This window comes from Carassius auratus, chromosome 37, assembly GCF_003368295.1.
Source record: "Carassius auratus strain Wakin chromosome 37, ASM336829v1, whole genome shotgun sequence".
NCBI lineage: Eukaryota > Metazoa > Chordata > Actinopteri > Cypriniformes > Cyprinidae > Carassius > Carassius auratus.
Window position 1 is genome coordinate 4,721,747 of NC_039279.1, and position 22,610 is coordinate 4,744,356.

Genomic DNA, 22,610 nt, shown 5'->3' on the forward strand with positions numbered 1-22,610 from the left:
CTTTTCTTTTGAGTCGCCCACAGTGCTAATTTGTGCTAACAGTGCTGTTGACATTGTGCCAAATCATGTAAAGTTTATGTTACATAGAAAGTTTGAATTAAAGAATAGCATTTTTGCTCACGTGATTAAATCACGAGGGGTTTAAATATCTTAGACTATTATATTATTACAGTACTTGCGTAGTAGCACTACTGTATAAAGAAAGGCATCCTGGTTTGTTCTAAACCTCCAGTCTTGAATATTAAACATCTTGGCATGAACCGAGGGATAGTACACCCGGAAATGAAAATGTTGTCTTCAGAATCAACCTTATGTTGATTCAAACCTGTATGACTGACTATAAATGTAGTAAATTATCATTTGTAAGCATGCAATTTTTTGCTAAACGGTACATGAACTAAAATAATGTATATTTGGATATTCGATTCACTAAAAATGATTTTGTGCAGCTGATAGCATAGCTTTCATACCTGATTTACTAGAGGAATTCAGTGCAAATCAGATAACAGGCATTGCATAAAAATGTGTGCTTAGTGCAGTTTACACACCATAATTCCCTATTTTGCAGAGAGCTAGGTTATGAAAGAGTCAACAGACTTCAATCTTGCATTCTATGCTGAGACTGTACAGCGTTATTCCAGGCAATGTGCATCTTGATGTATGCCCAATTAAAATGTTTTTCTACATCATTTGATCCTCATTAAGTGATTTACTGCTGCCGTGATCAGTATATGTAAACAAATAATCTCTCTCAAATGAAATTCCACTTATTGCTTTTCATGGAAGGTAATAGTGTAATTTAATTTACCCCTGGCGTTTAAAATTTTCCCTACAAAAGACACACTTTTATTCATATTGCAGTTTTATGCCGTTCATATAGATTTTTGTGTTGCAGAGGTGTTTTTAATGAACACATGAGAGCTGAGAACAGTTATAGGAACTCAAAAAACCATCTTGTGTGCTTGTGTGCGCGCAGCCACTGAAGCCTGACCAACGTTTGTCCATCAACTAAATTATATATATTTTTTCTACCTTTCTTTCTTTCTCTCATGTCGGGCAAGAAGAAAATGAACAGATTTTGTTGTAAATTGAGCTGTAGATTGGTAAAGCTTGTCCAGCAGAAGTAGCATTCTTTCTCTCTCCACGCTCCCCTGGCTCTAGTTTCCCCTTGATGAGACAATTTTGTGCTGAGATGCTGCAACTGGGACTTTCTCTACTCCATCCCGGCTCTGCAGCTGCTCCTGTTGGCTGTGCTGCTCTCGGGGAAGCTTGATGCCATTGTCACTTCAGACTGTGATCATTTTCTTTTTTCTATATCTTTTCTATAGTGGTATAGATTTGTATCCTTCTATAATACTATCTGTCGTCTGTCATTCTATTGTTCCTGTGTTCTATCTATGGTTCTATCTATAATTTCATTTATTTTACTATATATTCTTTTATCTATCTTTCTAGCATACTATCTATCTACCTATGGTTCTGTCATATAAAGTGATACTCAGATTAGGTCCATAAAGGGACACATTTCATGTCTCCGGTACCATCAGTCGGTGTGTCCCACAGCAGTCTAGCATGTCGAAGACGGCAGTCTCCCTTCATTACTTTCCTGCCTACAGGGAGCGAGAGAGTCATTTAACTGCAATAGCCATTAGTCTTTCATTATTGAATAGGAATGCAATTGAAAGGCCCTTTTCCACTGACTGCTTTTGATTTGTTGTGTTATTTGGGAGGACTAATGTTGTGTATAATCAGAACCTCAGATGGTAAACACATTCCAGGAGCTGCACCTCTCCCAGCGAGTGTTAAAGGAAAAGTGCTATTCCGTTTTCTATTTAGATTTCGTCCCTTGCATTCCGGTCTAAAGAATTCGGTTTTGATGAGGGGGCAATAGTCCTCAGCATTTAGATGACTGTTACTCATTCAACACTCTCCTCTTTGAGTTTCTCTTTTCCAGAACACAATTTCTGACAGGCTACCCTTAAATGCATGGTTGTTGAGGATTTAGGCAGCTCTAGTGGCACACGCCGGGACAAACCAGTCCATCCATAATGACAGTCATTTCCAGGACAAAGTGTGTATTGGTGACAGGACACAGGTGATGGCCTTTCTATAGTGTGCAGGCGTGCATCTGAAACAAAGAGCTTATGTTTATGCAGTTGTATTATAAATTAGATTTTGCAAGCTTCATTCAGTGTGATCTGCAATTTATAACCACAGGTGTGAGTCTGTTTTACCCACCACTGGAATAAAATGTATTAAGTGTGTTTGCATGTAAATCATTTTCTGAGAAAAGTCTTTATTTTTTTTTTTTTTCAGCCACTAGACTATTCCTGTAAACACAATAATCAGCACATTTTGAATAAACCCAATTGAGTATGGGAAGTGCTTGTTAATAATTCATTTTAATAATGTTTCAAAATAAATGAATAAACAGATTCCACAATAACAACCTGGAGCACAGAATACAGGTTATGAGAATCATTACCTGTCAGTAGATGTATGTGCATTTCTAAAAATAATCTGATTCCTCACCCTCCAAAAATAGTTCACAACCCTTAGTGAGGTGTGTAAGTAAAAAATAAATTCAACCATCTGCACCTGCAGACACACTATGGTGAGGTTAGCAAAACACTGTAAAAACTCTTCGGTGTTAAAAACACATCAACAAACCAAATATGACTAGATACTGATATCATCTGTGCATGGAAACATGGTTAGTGAGAAACTGAGTGATTATCGTACCATAAATGGATTGTAATACTCAGACCATCATTCCAGAACAGATGTATAGAGCCCAAGCAGATTTGATCCAAACTAGCATTGCATCTATTTTTCACTGACAAGGCTTACAGCAGTTTCAGCAGGGATGGTTATGCTAAACTCTTAGGACACATGCTCTGGCTCAGGATCCTGTTAGTGGGTGGTAAAATTGAGGTTTTATTTAAATATATTTGATTAGTGTCAGAAAGGATTTCCTTTCAACAGATGCTGATGGCTTCAGAGGTGCTACTTCTGTTGTTCTACAGCATAAAGCTTAAAATATTGGCTGCAGCAATAGCATTAGCTTTTGTTTGTTAGACAGGTGTTGCTCGCGTGTATGTGTCTTCATCTCCTGGTTTTCCATTCCTGGGAATTTCCCTGGGAGATTCAAGCACATTCTTTCTGTCAGTTTTATTTGACCACCTGTATTCAGCTGTGTGTGTGTGCACTAGATCTGCTTGTGTGTGCCCTGTCGGTATTTGTAAGTGTTCCCAGATATATTACTATGACTGTGTGCATGTGATATTCACTCGAGATCCTATTGCCTCTAAAGGGACCAAGGCTTGTGCCGTGCATATTTGTCTAAATGTAATAGAGGTCATTGACTGCGGACTCTGCTGCTCCCCGGAGAGTGCTGAAAGAGCACTGCACTGACAAATGCCAATCCACTCGCTATTGTGTACATATAGCTAACTGTTATAGCGGGTCAGCAAACACACACCTTCGAACACAGGTGCACACAAGCCCTGTTTCGAGCCGCCTTGCTGTCTAACCAGCAACATCCTAAATTAAATGAACCTCATAATGTCATAATGTTTTCATTACAACAATTGGTTCCTGTAGAATTTGATGATAACATGTTGCTAAGCTAAAAGTCACATAATAAGTGAGGGAACATTTAGAATCTTTTGGTCTGAAGAGGTTAAAACCTTTTAGTTGCACATTATCCCACTTATTACATAATATTTATATTTAAGTTATATGAGATACTGATTTGAGTAAAAACTACTTTTACGTTATTTTTATTGTGAGAAAAAAAAAGACTACAGTGTGTTTCGAGAGAAGTGAAACCAGCACAGCTGTAGCCTCGCTTGGACAGTGGTCAAATATACCGTTTTGCAGTTATTATGCAAAAATATTTGGCTGCGTAAATTTGCATTATGTTGTAATGTTGTAATACTGTGTAATAAGAATGTTTTTAATACTGATAATTCAGCATCAATCAGAATATTATAATGATTTCTGAAAGATGTGACACTGAAGAAAGGAGTATAAATTCAGCTTTGCCATTACAGGAATAAATTAAAATTTAAATTGATTAAACTCTTATTTATTTTTGATTTTTTTACTATAAAAGTTTATTTTATTTTATTTTTTTTTACTGCATGTTTGATCAAATATATGCAGCCTTGTTGAGCATAATAGACTTCTTTCAAAAACATAAAAAAATAAAATAAAATTGTATACATTTTCATATACTACTATTTATATTTGTAATCAACTTTTCTCTTTCATTGAATTTTTGGATTGCCTTCTCTTAATGATTAATCTGATGCATTTAGGATTATTAATGCATCCTACTTTCTGGAGCAACCTTTGCATTGAGAGTGAACCCGTGTTGCCTTGTAATGCTGTCCAGCTCATTAACTTTTGGAACTGCTCAACAGACATGTTTTATGCACACTTGAACTGTATGAATTCTCCCAGAATGCCAATCTTTGGCAGACCTAAATGCAGGATGAATGCTGAATGCTGATGAGAAAACACAACACAACAGTGATACTCATTTCTCAGCTCTGTGATTCAACAAGAAACAGTCATGGTTCTCTGATTTCATTAAATATTTCCACAACTACGCGGGAGTACACTCAAATACATGCAGAGAGAGTAAAGGTAGGAAAAGAGTGAGACAAAAAGATAAAAAGTAACTGTGTTTTGGAATTTTCACACAAATACATAAGATACTGATACTAAGGTATTGTGATTGGTTGCTGGGACATTGCTTTGCAGCTTATGATTTTCAGTGATTTGTTGTGTGGTTGCTAAGGTATCATGGCTGGTTGCTACTGTAAGTGATTACTTATTCTTCAACACGGAAGTAAGCCTTTGGGTTATACTTTGGTTCATTAGCCGCTATAGGTAAATAACAAGGAGAATAACAATGTGCAGTAAATGGTACAATTGTTTGTACTATAAACCAGCGTGTTCATAATTAAGATAACTAAAATAATGTGATAAGACACACCAACTTTCAATATCAAGCAGCGAAACAAACTGTTTTGTTCAGCTAAAAATAGTAGGATAGAATGAATACAGATGAGACTGTAAGCCAGTTAACAAATGGCCGTGTGCATTTTTACAAGTATAAGGTGACTATGGGCACTATCATACACCCAGCGCAATGCAACGCAAGGTGCAGCGCAAGTGTGTTTGCTAGTTTCACTAGTTTCAGTCCAGCGCCATTCGTATTTTCTCGTCCAGCGCCACGTCGTTTAATTAGCAAATGCATTTGCGCTCATTATTGCGCCCATGGGCATGCTGGTCTAAAAAGGTGTGTTCAGGAGCATTGCTGGCGCATTGCTATTTTAAGGAGCTGACAATAGACTGCACCATAGACCAACTCAAACCTGGTCTAAAGTCTGGTGTCTGGCAGTGTTTTTTCTTTGTTATTCAGAGCGTGTTAGTAAAGGCGGGTCCACAACGTGCGTACATGCCGCTTATTAAACACAGGGAAGCACAGTAGCACACATACATGCCTAATATTACAAATTAAAGGATTGCAATACATAATAATTTTTTTGCTGGCACACGAGCAGCTCCGTTTCATCTTGGAGATGCGTTTTTTGCACTTGCCAAATTCCGCCATGCAAATAGCAAATCCGTCATGGCAAGAGCGCAACTTAAAGGGAATGGAAGATGAGACTCTGATTGGTTTATTGCACGTTACACCCCAAAAAAAACCATCACTCATTAAGAGAGTAGGGACAACCCGTTTAGACCATGCGCCCAGGCGCGCCAACCGTTTTTCCGTCGTTAAAATAGCAAAAGTGGATTTGGACACGCCCAGAGTGCACCTGCACCGTGTGCTTTACACTTTGCGTTTAAGATCGTTAAAATAGGGCCCTATGATGTTCTGGTATTGTGGAATTGACTGGAAGAGCAAAAGTGCATCTTTCCTTAATAAGCCACCTGTATGATTTGACTCATCATTTGTCTATACCAAAAACATGTTTGTTAAAATCCTAAAAATTTAAATAAGTACCATAAATTGCAGTTTTTTGTTGTTGTTGTTTTATCCTCATTCACTGTATATGCAGGTTTCATTAGAAGTTCCTTGAATAATTGTATTATATTACGCCAGGATTTCTGACATTAAGTATAAAAATGTCAGATTCCCTGATGGAAGCCTGGATAACATGTTCTTTGGCATTTCTAAATTTATAATTTACCTCTGTCATGTTGCTACCACATAAAATGGGTTTATAGGCATCATCTTATTTCATATTCATCTGTGCTTTCAGAAACATGTATATGTATATTTATGAGTACTGTGAGACATGTTTATGCATGACCTTTATCATATGTGCACTGTCAGTAAGGAATTTGGTGTTGTATGCTTGCAATATAAATCATATTGTGTGTGTGGGTGTGTGTGTGTGTGTGTGTGTGTGTGTGTGTGTGTGTGTGTGTGTGTGTGCGTGTGTGTGTGCGTGTGTGTGTGTGTGTGTGTGCGTGTGTGTGCGTGTGTGTGTGTGTGTGTGTGTGTGTGTATGTTTGAATGTGTATAAAAGTATAAGGAAATAACCAAGTATGTGCATAAATAAATGTGTGTGTGTGTTCTCCACTGCCTCATTAGCTGCTTGATTTGCTAGCTGTGTCTTTATTCTCGTTTTATGTGCTCAGGTTTAGGGAATCACCTGAGATTAATTTGCAGTCTTGGGCTGCTCGCTGTCCCTCTTCCAATCCATAATTCAGCAGCAGTGTGGCTCTCTCCCTGACACCTGCCACACCAGGACCCAGGCAGAGTGAAATATTCACTACAGATCATCACACCACAGCCGTTCGCCCTTATTAACCGGCCCCTTATCCATCTGGAACGATGCATCGTGGGCTGAAAACTGGAGAAATTTGAGTCCAAGTGTGTGCATGAGGAGATATTAAAATCAATCATCTGCTCTTATGTCATCCTTCTATGTTGAGCTGCTCTAATCATACAGCAGTCATTAATCATTTCAGGAGGCTGATGTAATATCCTGTGACAGCCGGCTGCACTCGAGCGTAATGTCTTTATCGTGCTGTTGTTAAGGTTTATCTTCAGGCAAAGTATAGGAATAGGCTTTTTAATAAAGCAAGCTGTGCCTTTGAAATGGTTAGCTTAATATCAACAATTCAGTAAATGCAATCAGTAATATCAATATTGTATGTGTTTTAGCTTTATTGAAAGTGTTTCGATTGGTGAAATCAGTGCTTAAGGACTAAATTAATTTTAAATATGCAGATACTCATGAATATTTGAATTTGAGTTGTTTTGTTGATGATTTGGTTTGCTAAAAGCTGTTCTGCAGCACTCACTCTCAACATTTATGGTATTGGTTATTTTTTTTGTTATGTTTGGCCTCGTTGGTTCTTTTATTAATAGGAATGTGTGTAATAAAAGGGAATGATGGGGAAAAATAATTTAGACTGTGCAAACTGGACCTGAACTCATGTCAGCCACACAAGCATCACAGCTCAGTGAGTTTCGGAGTTATTTTGAATTTAAAACTATCAATATATTTTCTGTTTATTAAAATAAAGCTGAAAAATGAAATAAAAAAATAAACTAAAATAAAGTTTATTTTTACTGTTAACCCACCTTTTTTTAACACACACATGAAAATGCATTATCCGAACTTAAATGGTTGGAATTCATGAATGCATGCCAAAGGCATGAAAAATGAAAATGTAAAAAGTTATAGAAGTTTAAATTCACTGTTAAGAAAACTACTGTACTAAAATAAATAAAGTATATAAAATATGTCTAACTAAATCATATTCAAAAATGAAAGTTGATATCATAGAATAAATAAATAAATAAATAAAGGCAAATACAAAAAGAAAAAAGAAAAAGAAAAGACAAAATCACATAATTATTAAAACTTAAAGATGAAAACTTATAGATATAAAATAAAACCTAATTCAGAATATTAGTAAATTCTATAATGGTATAAATAATACTAAAATAACACTGATGCGTTTAAAACAAGGCTTTGTGTCCAACGTTGGCAGACTCATTTTATTAAATATAGTTTACAATACATTTGTGACCCTGGACCAAACTGAATAAATAAGCTTTCCATTGGTATATGGTTTCTTAGGATATGACAATATGTGGCCAAGATAAAACTATTTGAAAATGTGGAATCTGAGGGTGCAAAAAATCTAAATATTGAGAAAATCGCTTTTAAAGTTGTCCAAATGAAGTTCTTAGAAATGCATATCACTAATCAAAAATTAAGTTTTAATATGTTTACAGTAATAAATTTACTAAATATCTTCACGGAACATGATCTTTGGCATAAAAGATAATGATTTAAAACTTCAGTATCAGCTGTAGTTATAAATATTGCATGTCGTATGCTAAGGTTTTATGCATACAGACACAATAGATTTAAGGGTGTTAAAATATAGTGTACAATCGCAGGCTTATCAACTGGGTTATAGTCTTCTTGCAGTCAGGTAATGAAAGATGAGCAAAAGATCTGTAAGTTTCGCCTTAAAATATGCTGACTTTATCAGCAAGCATCTGCGGCCTTGTTGTGATAGCGGCTCTGGGGCTCTGGAACACATTTGGTATTCTTACAGTGAGACGGACAGATTCCTATTAGCATTCCGCAACCCGGAGGACTTTGGCCGGGGGAACGTGGGTGCCAGCTCAAAGACTGTGGGTGTATGAGACGAGCCGAGGGCAGCCACGCAGAACGAACAATTCTTCCTCAATTGTCCAACACATAGTCATAATGAGAAAACATTGATTGTAAACAAAGGAGGCACGGTAATTGGGACTCCATGGGGTAAGTGTCAGCACTGCCCAGTGGACAGCAATGGGGCAGTCGGGTGGAGATGGCTGGTTATTCAAACTGAGATGCGTGAATGTACTATTAAAGAGGAAGTAGTGTTACATGTGTAGTACAAGTTGTTTTAATTTATGTTCTTGTCCCTGTACAGTGAAATTGTCCCTGAACAGTGAAATTATATATATATATATATATATATATATATATATATATATATATATATATATATATATATATATATATATATATATATAATATACATATTAGTGGTGGACCGTTATCGGCGTTAACGTGCTGCGTTAACGTGAGACTCTTAAATGGGGCGATAAAAAAAAAAATAATATCGCAGTTAATCTATTCTTAAAGTTTGGTTGGGAGCTGGGTCTATACTAAGCAAGCTATGATGACTTTCACCTTGATATTTTATATAACCGACTGGCTGAGGCCAGCCTAAAAAGATGCTCAGGACAGTTGACGGGCCACTGCTGCGCATCGTCACGAAAGCTTATCTTTTTCACATTTTTTAAGCCTTACCGCTTGTCGATTTAAACATTAAAGTATCCAAAAACAAGACACAGAAAAGCTGAACAGAGTAGCTGGTTACTCACGCGCTGGCTTCGGTGCGCATGCAGAGAGATCGAGAGCCGCGTATCACGGACAGCGACACTGAACCGAGCTCTCTTCTGCGAATCTCTCTTCGAAGTCCCTCCTGCACCAGAACGAAAAAATACAAATCGCAGTTTGAACAAACAAAAAGACGTGAAAGAGCCCAATTCAGTACTCGTGGTGTTCTGGAGTTCAGGACTCATGCAGAATAAGGCGTCTCAAAACACTTGAACATTGAATTTGCTTATTTTGCTCTTGTGCCGACAAATACATACAAAATATGTCAAAACATCCACCTTGGAAATTATGCTCGAAAAAACTGTCAGTTATTTGTTCAGTGAAAGTAAACAGTTGAGGAAAAAAAATAGGTATAGTTTACAGCTTTTTCAAACACTTTGTGATGCAGTTTGGAAACAGGAGATGAGCCCCTTTTCTAATGCACCACCTAGCTTGATAAACCCCTTCTCGAAGTTTGTCAATTTTCTTTTGGGTTACACACATATTCTGAATGCCTTCGGCATAATTCAAATGAGCCATTTTAATCTAGATTAATCTAGATTAATTTCAAGATCACAGTGAGTTTAATCTAGATTTTAAAAAAAATTATCTATGCCCACCTCTAATATATATATATATATATATATATATATTATATATATATATATATATATATATATATATATATATATATATATATATAGTAAAAAGTATTATTAAAATAGTATACACCAAAAGTATTATTAAAATAGTTTACACCAACATGAATCATAATTTACTTTTTTAAATATATTAAAGTAGAACAGAGTTATATGTATGTATGCATGTATGTTCATGTGAAAACTTTATTTAGCAAATATATTTCAAAGTACTTGATTTAAATAAGGGCCTATAAATTGATAATGGTAGTAATATATTTTTTAATGGAAAAAAATTCTTCCATCATACCAGCCTTTGCATTTTCCTGACGCCAGAAGTAGTTTATGTTAAATTTATGGGGCAAAGTCATTTCGTTGTTGATCTGGAGGAGAAATGACAGATGGAGAAATTAAGTTTGTTTATTATGTCTAAATGAGTCGTTGTGTCAATGGTTGAGAAAAAAAAAGAAGAGAAAAAAAAATAAAAACCTTGCAAATTCTGTCGTGTTTTTAAAGACATTTCCCTTTATGTATATGAATAGGCATAATGAGATGGCAGTGAATTAGTACTCCACAGGCTCTGAAACATCCGTGGGGAATATTTCATGTAAATATCAGCTTTTCAAGCGCAGCACTGAGCATTTGGTGTGTAGTTTGTGTTGATATTACTGATGCAGTGTTATAAATCAGTGCTTGTGTGTGATATCTGACAGCTGGAGATTTTTGACCATGATTCTGCTTGTTGTTTTCTCACAGAGCCATTACTCTGGACAATACGCTGGTCATCCTGTCCACTGTGGCCCCAGATGCTGGAAGATACTACGTACAAGCCGTGAATGACAAGAACGGTGAAAACAAGACTGGCCAGCCCATAACGCTGTCTGTGGAAAGTAAGTCTGTAGAAATTTGGACACACAAAGTTAGACTTCGACTTCCTCCTATAGACTAAAATTAATTATAAGTTCTGCGATTGATTATATTACTGATGCCAGCTAATGTATTACAGCTAGGGATGTGCATATATCAAAATTCTGGCCAACACCATTAACCAGTAATGACTGTATTGTTATTGCCAATTTATTTATATATATATATATATATATATATATATATATATATATATATATATATATATATATATATATATATATATATATATATATATATATATATATATATATATTATATATATATTGTATTAACACACTTATTTATATAAAGAAGCACTAAAAGCTACTAAAAATTAAAACAGTTTGAAAATATATATATATATATATATATTGCTATTTCATCTCTGCTATGAAAATATATAAATTCAGTCCATATTTCAAAGTAACCTCATTAAAGTTTGTTGTACATTTTCCAAAGAATTTATTTAACTGAAAATATATTTTAAATGAATAAAAAAACACCAATGTTGTGCTAATATGTTCATTCTAATAAATTTGTTTATATTTTTATTTTTAAATGCTGTGTGTATTTGATAGAAATATTTATGCATATACTCCTGTTCTTGATCTCCCACGTTCATATGCGAAAGAATGAAAGTAAGTGAAACAAAGATTTAAATCTTGTCTTTCTATTACAGACAGCATGCTGGTTTATATTATGAACATATACACTTGAAAAAAAAAACAGGCTAGAGATAAATAGATATCTTCTGTCTGTGACAGTGCTTTGATTGACTCTCACAGCTTCCACAGCGAGAATATTGTTATGGATTGTGCTTTGTAAGAGTTTCAGTATATCAGATTCTCCCGGCAAACCAGGGTGTGATATTTTTGAGTCTAGTACAGGAGGAACTAAAGTTTGGTGCAGAGACAGTGGGGAGATTAGAGATCGACATATACACTTGAAAAAAAAAACAGGCTAGAGATAAATAGATATCTTCTGTCTGTGACAGTGCTTTGATTGACTCTCACAGCTTCCACAGCGAGAATATTGTTATGGATTGTGCTTTGCAAGAGTTTCAGTATATCAGATTCTCCCGGCAAACCAGGGTGTGATATTTTTGAGTCTAGTACAGGAGGAACTAAAGTTTGGTGCAGAGACAGTGGGGAGATTAGAGATCGTGGGAGGTGTGCGTGTGTGTGTGTGTGTGTGTGTGTGTGTGTGTGTGTGTGTGTGTGTGTGGAGGACAGTCCTTCCCAGAAGCTGTAGTTGAATATCAGTTCTTTACAGAGACTGTCTCTGACAGAGCTCCACACACACACACACACACACACACACACAGCTGCCAGAAGAGCAGGGATATGAGTTCCTCTTCCAAACACAAACCTGTCACACTTGCTGTAACATGTACAGTACATCGACTGGCACTTCCTACATCTGGACACACTCACACCTGAAGTTGACGGATCAGAGTTCTGTTAAAAACACTCACTCGGTAATGTCCTTTACCTGTGTGTCATAGCACACATCGTTTTCTCACTCTCACATTTCTCTTCTGCTGTAGATGTTGGTGGTCCTGCAGACCCCATCGCTCCCACCATTGTCATCCCGCCGAGGAACACCAGCGTCATCTCCGGCACCTCTGAGATCACCATGGAGTGTGTGGCCAACGCTAGGTGATTAGCCTCTGATTCCTTCACAGTTTGAATGAAAGGACAATGATTTTAATTATGGTGATTACAAGGCCAGCAGTGGATTGAAGACTCTCATACTTTGAATTATTTTTCTCACTGCTTTTCCATAATTATTCAATGTGATGTACAGACTCCATTGAAACTTGGTCTTATGATTTTGTTTTTTATTAACTTATTTTTTTTGTTGTTGTTGTTTTCATGATTATCTCACTGTTAATTTCAAAAGAAGTGGATGAATGTTTCAGAGTCTGAGCTCTATTGACAGAATCCATGGCATGTTGTCTATATCATAAAGACAAAAAAAACATACAGCTTTTAAAATAGTATTTACAAAGAGCTTTAAAGACATATTTACAGAAAGAAAAAAACATTCACATTCAAGAAATAAAATACCAACAATTAACATAAATATAATATGCTTTTTAATGAATTAATTATTTATTGAATTTAAAAACTAGAAATAACATTGTCCATTCTCTGTCAGGCCTTTAATAAAGCTGAGCATCATCTGGAAGAAGGACGGTGTTCCGGTGAGGAGTGGACTGAGTGATTTTAACCGTAGACTGACGGTGTTGAGTCCAGTGGTCAGCGACTCGGGCTTCTACGAGTGTGAAGCTGTCCTCCGCAGCAGCAGCGTTCCCTCTGTCAGCTCTGGAGCGTACCTACAAGTGCTCGGTAATACACAGTTACACACCAGTTCTTGTACATTTGAGTGTAAATTATGTATTCAAGTGCATTACTAATGCAAGGTCTCTTCCACTAAAAACAGTTGCAATTTTGCTTCTTTCTAAATCTTCGTTACTCTGTCTTTCTAACTGTTACAAGCTGGTTTTACTAGCTGTAAGTCACTATTTATATAATATTTTTGCTTTAGGGCCAGTTTTCTATCTCTGTCTCTATGGAAATGGTCTGTCTGTCAGAGTAAAGCCAAAAAACCTGAATAGGATGTTCTCAAAAATCCAACAACAGTCCTATTTATTTCAAAATGTTCGATCTTGCTTCCTGTGTCATCTGTCTGTGGTGTTTCCCTCTCAAGTGCACATGTAGAGGTCACAGCCTTCTCTATTTTGCTCTTTCTTTCCTTTAGAACCACCTCAGTTTGTGAAGGAACCAGAAAAACACATCACAGCTGAAATGGAAAAAGTAGTGGACATTCCCTGCCAGGCCAGAGGTGAGACACCTCCTGACTCCTCCTCTTAATGGGGTTTTTCAAGCATCAAGTCATTTGTTCTGTCCTTAATGAACAGATCAGCCAATCAGATGTTCAATATACAGCCATATGGAAAATGATTTTTGTGTGTGTGTATATATATATATATATATATATATATATATATATATATATATATATATATATATATATATATATATATATATATATATATATATATATATATATATATATACACATACAATAAATTAAATAGAATAACATCAAATAATTTATATATAATTGTTAGCTTTTGTTTTTAATTGTATTTATTTATTTTATAGTCAGTGTTTATTTTAGTATAATTTATTTATTATTTATGAATAAATTTTATACATAAATTATACATTATTATATGTGTGTGTTATTTATTTTTATAATAATATATATAATATATATTTGTATACATTGATTTATATATAAATAGTTTATATGCAATGTTTATTTTTTATACATTTATTTAATAATTATTAATAAAGTATTTGCTCTTACATGATTATTATAATATATTTATTTATCTTTATGTATAAATGTAATATATTTATTCTTATATTACAATATAATTTCAGTTATTGTTTTTATTAAATAATAATATTTAATATTTATAATATTTTATAGTTCAATTTCTATTATTTGAGATATCTTATTATTTAGTGCTTTCTTTATTCAGTTGCTCATCTTTACATATATTCCTATTCATCTCAGGTGTGCCACAGCCTGATATTGTGTGGTACAAGGATGCAGTACCCATAAGCCCTGTGAAGACCCCGCGCTACAGAGTTCTAGCAGGAGGTAGTCTCCAGGTTAACGGCCTCTTACCCGACGACACAGGAATGTTCCAGTGCTTCGCTCGCAACCAGGCCGGAGAGGTGCAGACCAACACCTACCTCGCCGTTACGAGTGAGTTCATCCCCCGTCCCTCTCTCCAGATTACACCTTTCCTCATTCTGGCTCTCATGCTCTACACTAATGCACAAAATACTTGTGAATGTTTTTTTTTTGTCTGCTACCTCTCTCTTAGTCTCTTTCTCTTGAAATCAAAAAGACTTTGAATACCCTACCAACAATGCCTTTCTGTTTTTCTTTCTCCAAGTCTCCATTCTCTCTCGTGTTGCTGATGTGCTTTTTGTCAGTGTGCTAAAGCTGTGATTAATACCCTGTTGTAAGGAAGAGTTGTGAGGAGGAGAGAGACCGACAGAGAGACAGGGAGAGATAAACAGGGCTTTTATAGAGGACTGACTGAGCTTATCTTGCCGCTCAGAGACACATAGAGCTCTCTGAAACACTAAACACCAAAGCCAGACGCTATTTACCTCTGCTTACAATGAACATAGATACTGGATATGGACTGTACTAAAGTTAAAGGGAGTTTATCCAAAATGAAAATCTTGTCGTACTTTACCTCAAGTTTACGTCATTCCTAAACCTATATGCATTACTCTGTGGAACACAAAAGATATTTTGAGGAGCTATCTTTGTCCAAACTGTAATAGGTCAATGGGGTCCAAAACAACATCGAGCAATGAAATATTATGTTTTGTTCTCTATTGAAGAAAGTATGTTATATAGGTTTGGAATGAAATGAGGGTGAATCAATAATGACGACATTTTAATTTTGGGGTGAATTATTCTTTTAAGTATTAAAGGAACACTCCGACTTTTTGGGACTTTAGCTTATTCACAGTATCCCCCAGAGTTAGATAAGTCCATACATGCCTTTTTCATTTCTGTGAGTTCTGTAAGTGTTATTTGACGCACCCACCGCTAGCCTAGCTTAGCACAAAGAATGGATGTAAATGGATAATGGTAGCATAGTAATCCCAATAAGTGACAAAATAGTGCAAACATTTTCCTATTTACATGTTGTGATCTGTATAGTCACAGCGTGTACAAATAACAAGGCTATATGAGACAGAACCATTTTTAATCGTATAAATACTGGGAACTATATTCTCACTAGGCGTAGGAGCACAGCTAACGTTACTTGGGCGGAGTGGCTACTTGGGCGGAGTGATTAGCGTGATTAGCATGATTAGCGTCTCCTGAGTGTTCCTTTAAGTACCTCCAAAATCCCATTTTAACTTGCTTGTCTACGTTTCCCAGTGAATTATTTTTCTTCTGTTGTTCAACGTTTAGTTTCATACCTGCTTTCATTCCATTGTTTTCTTTACTTGTTTGGTTTCTAAGCCGCACTTTGATCTGCGTGAATCGGGTTTTGTGTGATTTCCCAGCGCTTACGAAATGTGAGGATGTGTTTGAACTTGCGTGTGCTGTTGTACATCTCTATTTCTCATGCAGTTGCTGTGCTTCTCTCACAGGCATAGCACCGAACATCACTGCGGGGCCTTCCGACAGCACTGTGATTGACGGCATGTCAGTTATCCTTCACTGTGAGACCTCAGGAGCGCCCCGTCCTGCCATCACCTGGCAGAAAGGTGAAGAGCGCATCCTTTATTTTCTCCACTCACACATTTCTGAAGAACAACTGTAAAGTGTCAGCTCCCAGGCTGCACTTCACCTCTGCGCCTCTCTGTTCCTCTGTTTTACTTGTTCTGGCTGGTTATTTTCTGCCACTCTACCGCTGCAATGTTGCCTTGAAGTGTTATACTCTTCAGATATCATCAGGCATGAAACCGAGTCCGACTGTGTGATTAAACATAGGCTATAATTATGCAAACCTGCATTTAAATATATATATATATATATATTTTCTGTCCGTGCAATACAGTTCAAAGTTTTGGGGTCTGCAAGATTTTAAAAAGAAGTCTCGCCAAGACTGCATTTATTTGATCAAATATAGAGTAAAACCAGTAGCATTCTGTAATATTATTACAATTGTGATGGAATATTGTAAAATAAAATTCATTGCTGTGAAAAAAAAAAAAAAAAAAAAAAAAAATATATATATATATATATATATATATATATATATATATATATATATATATATATATATATATATATATATATATAATTATAATATGCTGATTTGGTGCTGAACTATTTTCAAGTATTATCAGTGCTCATTCATTAATAATGGTTCTTATTTTTAATGGTTTTTTGTAAAAAAGTTCAATGAACAGCATTTATTTAAAACAGAAATCTTTTATTACATTATGAATGTCCTAACCGTCATTTTTTATCAGTTTAATGCTTCCTGAATAAATGTATGCTTCTTTCTTTCCTTAAGCATTTGAATGGCAGTGTATTATGCTTTCCACAAAATATTAATCAGCAAAAACTTTTTTCAGCTTTGATAATAAGAAATGTTTCTTGATCACCAAATTGGACACCAGCTGCTTTAGTATAAATCCACTTGAAGTTGCATTAAAGTGATGTTGTTAAGCATTACAGAGTCTAAAACTCCCCCCTATAAAATGCTAAAATCAACATGAATGGCCAGCCTAATTTTGTTTATTTTCCCTTTACTTTTCTCTGTTAAAAGTCAGAAGAAGCTTCAAAGTCATTGTAGAAGCTACAAACACATTTTTGACCAGAACCATCTGAAAATTATGATTTTGTAAGGAAATAATTGTATAGAAGACCGACAAATTAGAGGAGAATGTCTATCCCAAGCACGGTGCTTTTTATTTCATGCCAGAGCAGAAGGATAGTAAACAAGCGTGCTTGTGGCTTTAAAGGATTAGTTCACCCAAAACTGAAAATTCTGTCATTGTTTACTCACCCGTCTGTTGTTTCGAACCCATATGAATTTATCTGTGGAACACAAGAGAAGTTTAAAGGAATTGTTTTGGTTACTCTTGTCCACGCATAGATAATGAATTGGAACGGAGGCTGTCAAGCTTCAAAAAGAATGCAGAAGCAGCATGAAAAGTTGTCTGTATGAGTCCTTAAACTTTATTCCAAGTGCTCTGATAGCATACAACAGCTTTGAGTGAGCAGTAGACCCAAATAAAATTCATTGTTTTCCAATGAAGAATCGCCCTAGCTCTTTTTGGCGTGTTCATAAGAGAGTGTGTAAACAAATCATTCATTCGAGTCAAATCTATTCAATCAATCAGTTACAGCTCACTGGTTTCTCACACGAATCTACACAAAAGATAACTAATATAACAATTTAATATTATAATATTATAATTTATTTAATAAATCATATAAATTTTTTTATTATAATTAATTAAAATTCCATGTTTTTAATATATGCTTTACAGTATGTGTGTCATGCAACTTGATTTTTATGTATCTTACATTATATTATATTATATTACATTATATTATATTATATATCTGGGTATGTGTTCTTCACAGGAGAACGAGTGCTAGCAAGCGGTTCGGTTCAGCTCCCTCGGTTCACTCTCCTGGAGTCAGGAAGTTTACTCATAAGCCCCTCCCACATATCAGACGCCGGCACCTACACCTGTATGGCCAGCAACTCCCGTGGCATAGACGAGGCCTCGGCCGACCTCGTGGTCTGGGGTAAGTGTGTGTGTGTGTTTTGAAGTGTATAGATCACAGGATAATATCTTTGTTCTTTATGGTGTCCATGTTTAAGTGTGTTTACATGTTTGTGTGCATATTTCTGTGCATATACTGATATGCATTTCCTTTGTTTTATCGAACAGCACGTACACGCATCACTAACCCTCCTCAGGATCAGAGTGTCATCAAAGGAACAAAAGCCACCATGACCTGCGGTGTGACGCATGACCCCAGCGTCTCAGTCAGGTGCAGCCCACATTCACTTGACTGCAAATAATTATTGTAAACCTAAAACGTTTTGCATTCTTTAAAATTACTTTTATGCATTTCTTTCTAGTTCCGAGATGTCTATAATATGATTTAGTCCCTAAATACACTTAAAGTTTAAAATGCCACTTTATATCAAACTTCTAACTTAAGATTTTACCATATCTCACACCTAATGTTTGAAATGCAGTTATTCATCAGAGTTCTGAAATTGTGGTTGCTAGGGTGTTTTTGGTGATTGCTTGGTTAATGGATGCTGAAACCTTCTGGGTGATTGCTAAGACATCACTAGGTGGATTCTAGATAATGATGCACCGATTATGATTTTTCATGGCCAATTCCATTACATTTTAATCACAGTCCAAACAAAGATGCTACACACCATGTAGCATGAGCAATTTTTTTTTTTTTTTCATTTTTTTTTTTTTGAAGATTCAAAGCAAAAAACAGAATGGTCTGACTTTATATTTGTGAAACTATGCTACATAAGACCTGCAAAAAAAATAAAAAAATAAAATGCAAATTCACTCTCTGACAGTAGGTGGTGCTTATGGAACAGCAGCGATATAGCATTTCCTTGGTTGCTTCTGTAAACAAAGCAACGTTGCACTTATAAACACTACTTTAACAGGAATTAAATGGAGATAAGAGGAAAAGAAAATGCCTGAAGCCAGGCAAGTAAAAAGCCAAAATGCTCTAGAACTAGAGATTCATCAGTCGACTGGTTCCTCTCTAGGTCTAGAGTGTCATGGGTGTTTGCTAGGACATTATTGTTTATTGCTAAGTTTATTGTGGCAAAATAGGAGCACAGCAGTGCAGTGTATCAGATTGCCATGACAACCTCATGCACTTATTGCTCTATGTAATTATAGTAAAATAAGTAAAGACTTGAATATGGTACACAGAGTGTGAATTTGTAGATTTACTATAGCAAAACAAAAAAATGTAAAAAGTGTGACTGACCTAACTGACCCGGAATCGAGATCTGTTCAGTCTCACAACCCCCCGCCCCCACAAAGTTCAAATGTCAAGTTACAGCTATGTTGTTGAAAATTTAACAACTGCAAAGCTGGCGTTAACATTGCCATTTTTTGTTTGCCTATGTCTTTGAACAGTGTTGGCAATGGTGCAGCTATGAATGTCTTAGGAATATCTCACTCTCGACTTGAAACGGAATGCAAGGGTTGTTCAAATCCTTGACCCTAAGTATGAGCACTAGTGGTAGTGATGCATGCCCTGGCAATATCATAGCCTGCCATGTTCACGCCCGTATAGTTCCCCAAAATCCTTTGAATCTGTCTGCAATCCGAGTGCGCTCAATTGGAAGTCTACAGCCTCGACCGTCCTCCTGTACAGAACACTGACATCGAGGAGTGATTTGATGGCAAGATTCAAACTCTCATTAAAAACCTGCAAACTTCCAAAGACTTGCTCCTACTGAGAACCTGAAATCCATTTAGTGAATACTTTGAGTGCTTTATTCAGTGATTCAGTCAGTCTTCCTCTTCCATCTCTTCCTCCTTAACCTTCTTCCGAACACCGGTGGAGGCTTATTTTGCTTATTTTGTAAAGAATGAGGAATGAGAAAGAAGGATAATTGTGTTGGATGCAAGCAGTAATTGATAGCAGCAGTAAAAGGATTTCCAACAAGCCAGGCCACGATGCAATTAATCACGAGTGTTTGTGAATGCGTATCTGTTTCCAGCATGTGTGAGAGAGTCTTATTGATTACACAGATCTTGGACACATCTGTTAGAAGCTTCTGATGACCTTGGATGTTCCCTGAATTCTGTACAGTGTCTTTGTGATGAATCTAATATGTGGGACTGCTCAATTAAAACACACTTCTTCATACACACACGTGTCATACGGTAACTATGGAGGCTGCCAGACCAGCGACACAAAGGAATTTAATAAAATGATACAATGAGTCATTCTTAATACAGTTGTACTATCAAATGTAATTATTTCTCTCTTTATTCTAAACTGTTTGATTTGTCATTTAATACAGGTATTTAAATTTTTTAGGTGTATTTTAACATGGCAACATCAAATCTGAATTGAACCTGTTTACATAATAAATGTAATAATTAATCAGTCCTAAAATGGTTGTTTTCATAATCTTTCATTAAAAAGTAATGACTTTATCTTTCTGAAATGTTTACAAAGGTTTTTGGAAGGCTTTAGTATGATGTTATGCTGGTTAGGTTTTCTTGTTCTGAATGTTTTTGACTGTTCTGGGTGGCTTCAGCGGTTTTACTAGATGGATGCTAGAGCAGTCTGGGTGGTTTCTAGGGTGTTACTAGATGGATGTTTGAACATCAAGTCAGATTGATCTATTCAAGTTTCCGCTGTAAAAATTTTCTACTTAATGTATGAGACATTAGAAAGTTCATTGTATTGGATTTAATTTTATCTGTAATTGAATAAAAGAATACATCGTTTTGAAAACAGCAAAACCACAATGATGGGTCTCAAAATGAACTATATTTGAAGACTTGTACAGTATTTGTGGTCAGCGTTGGTGTTTGTGGTGTGCATTCAGGTTCGTTTGGGAGAAGGATGGTCAGGGGATCATTCCTCAGTCTCTGCCCTCGACTGCGGCTGGATGTCAACGGGACGCTGCACATCTCTCAGACCTGGTCAGGTGCATCGGCACATACACCTGCAGAGTGACATCAGTGGGCGGAAATGATTCCCGTAGTGCGCAACTTACGCGTGAGGTCAGAGATGAAAACACCACTGCCATCATCCTCTCTGCTCTGTTCCCTTCATCTCTTCTGATTATTTCATTTTGTTCTCTTCCTGTTCTCTGAAGCATATCTCCTTCCGTTTTTCGATATCCCTGTTTATTAACAATATCCCTGCACTCATTATACCTCTTTTTTCTGTCTTGTTGCCTTTATTTTTGTATTTAATAGCTCAGCAGTTGTTGTCTACCCTCATTTTTTATCTCATCTTTCTCTTTTATCTATCAAACAGATTGTGATTCATTTAGTCACTTAGTTTATTTTTTAATGTTCATGTCTCATATCGATTGATACAGTAGTCATAGTCATTTTATACCAACTCATTTATGGAGATATTATATATATATATATATATATATATATATATATATATATATATATATATATATATATATATATATATATATATATATATATATATATATATATATATATATATATATATATATAATATGGCACATCAATGGCCCTGAAAAGTCAAGACTATCTGACACTTTCCCTTTTAAAATAACATGGTACCCACAGGCAGTTGCCTCATACCCCTGAGAACCCCAGCGCAGTGTTAAGCACCACAGAGAAGAGCCATAAAACCTGACGTGGGCCAAACCTTTTGACGGGAACAGCCCTCTCATCCGTTACATTCTGGAAGTGTCTGAAAACAGTGAGTACAGACCTCATATGCGGATCATTAATCTTGGGCAAAATGGTGTTCTAAAAGGTGTAATAATTTTAAATAGAGAAAGGTATTATTATTTATTATTTATTATTAATTATTATTATTATTATTATTATTATTATTATTATTGCTGACAAAATAAATATATATATATATATATTATATATATATATATATATATATATATATATATGTTAAGAATAATAACAATAATAGTATAAATATTACTACTACGAACAATAATATTTATTATGATTATTATTATTATTATTATTATTGTTATTATAAAAATATGGATAAATAATTTGTTTATTATAATCATAACAACAACATCAACAAAATAATAAGAATAATAAATGTGATTATTATTGTTATTAAAACAAATAAGGAAAGTAATTATGTAATTATTATTTATTATTACAATGATAATAGTATTATTTTTATTAAATGTCAACAAAATTAAATGAACTACAATTAATTTATTATAATAACATCACCATTAATAATAATAATAATAATAAAGAAGAAGAGAACAAGAAGAATGTGAAATGAATAATATGTTTGTTTATAATAATATGAATACAAACAATTAACCATAATATTTATTGAACTATTTAATAATATT

At 35.3% G+C, this 22,610-nt stretch overlaps 1 protein-coding gene across 1 annotated transcript in view; it reads left to right on the forward strand.

Moving 5' to 3' along the window:
- LOC113056477 (protein sidekick-2-like) overlaps nucleotides 1–21,375 on the forward strand; it is a 200,034-nt gene extending 178,659 nt beyond the window's left edge. The window contains exons 5-13 of the mRNA XM_026223276.1: nucleotides 10,814–10,947; nucleotides 12,513–12,624; nucleotides 13,127–13,317; nucleotides 13,730–13,813; nucleotides 14,558–14,752; nucleotides 16,171–16,287; nucleotides 18,122–18,289; nucleotides 18,436–18,538; nucleotides 21,105–21,375. Coding sequence (XP_026079061.1) covers nucleotides 10,814–10,947; nucleotides 12,513–12,624; nucleotides 13,127–13,317; nucleotides 13,730–13,813; nucleotides 14,558–14,752; nucleotides 16,171–16,287; nucleotides 18,122–18,289; nucleotides 18,436–18,538; nucleotides 21,105–21,375 — 1,375 coding nt within the window. The remainder of the gene's footprint in view (nucleotides 1–10,813; nucleotides 10,948–12,512; nucleotides 12,625–13,126; nucleotides 13,318–13,729; nucleotides 13,814–14,557; nucleotides 14,753–16,170; nucleotides 16,288–18,121; nucleotides 18,290–18,435; nucleotides 18,539–21,104) is intronic.
- The last annotated feature ends 1,235 nt before the right edge of the window (nucleotides 21,376–22,610 follow it).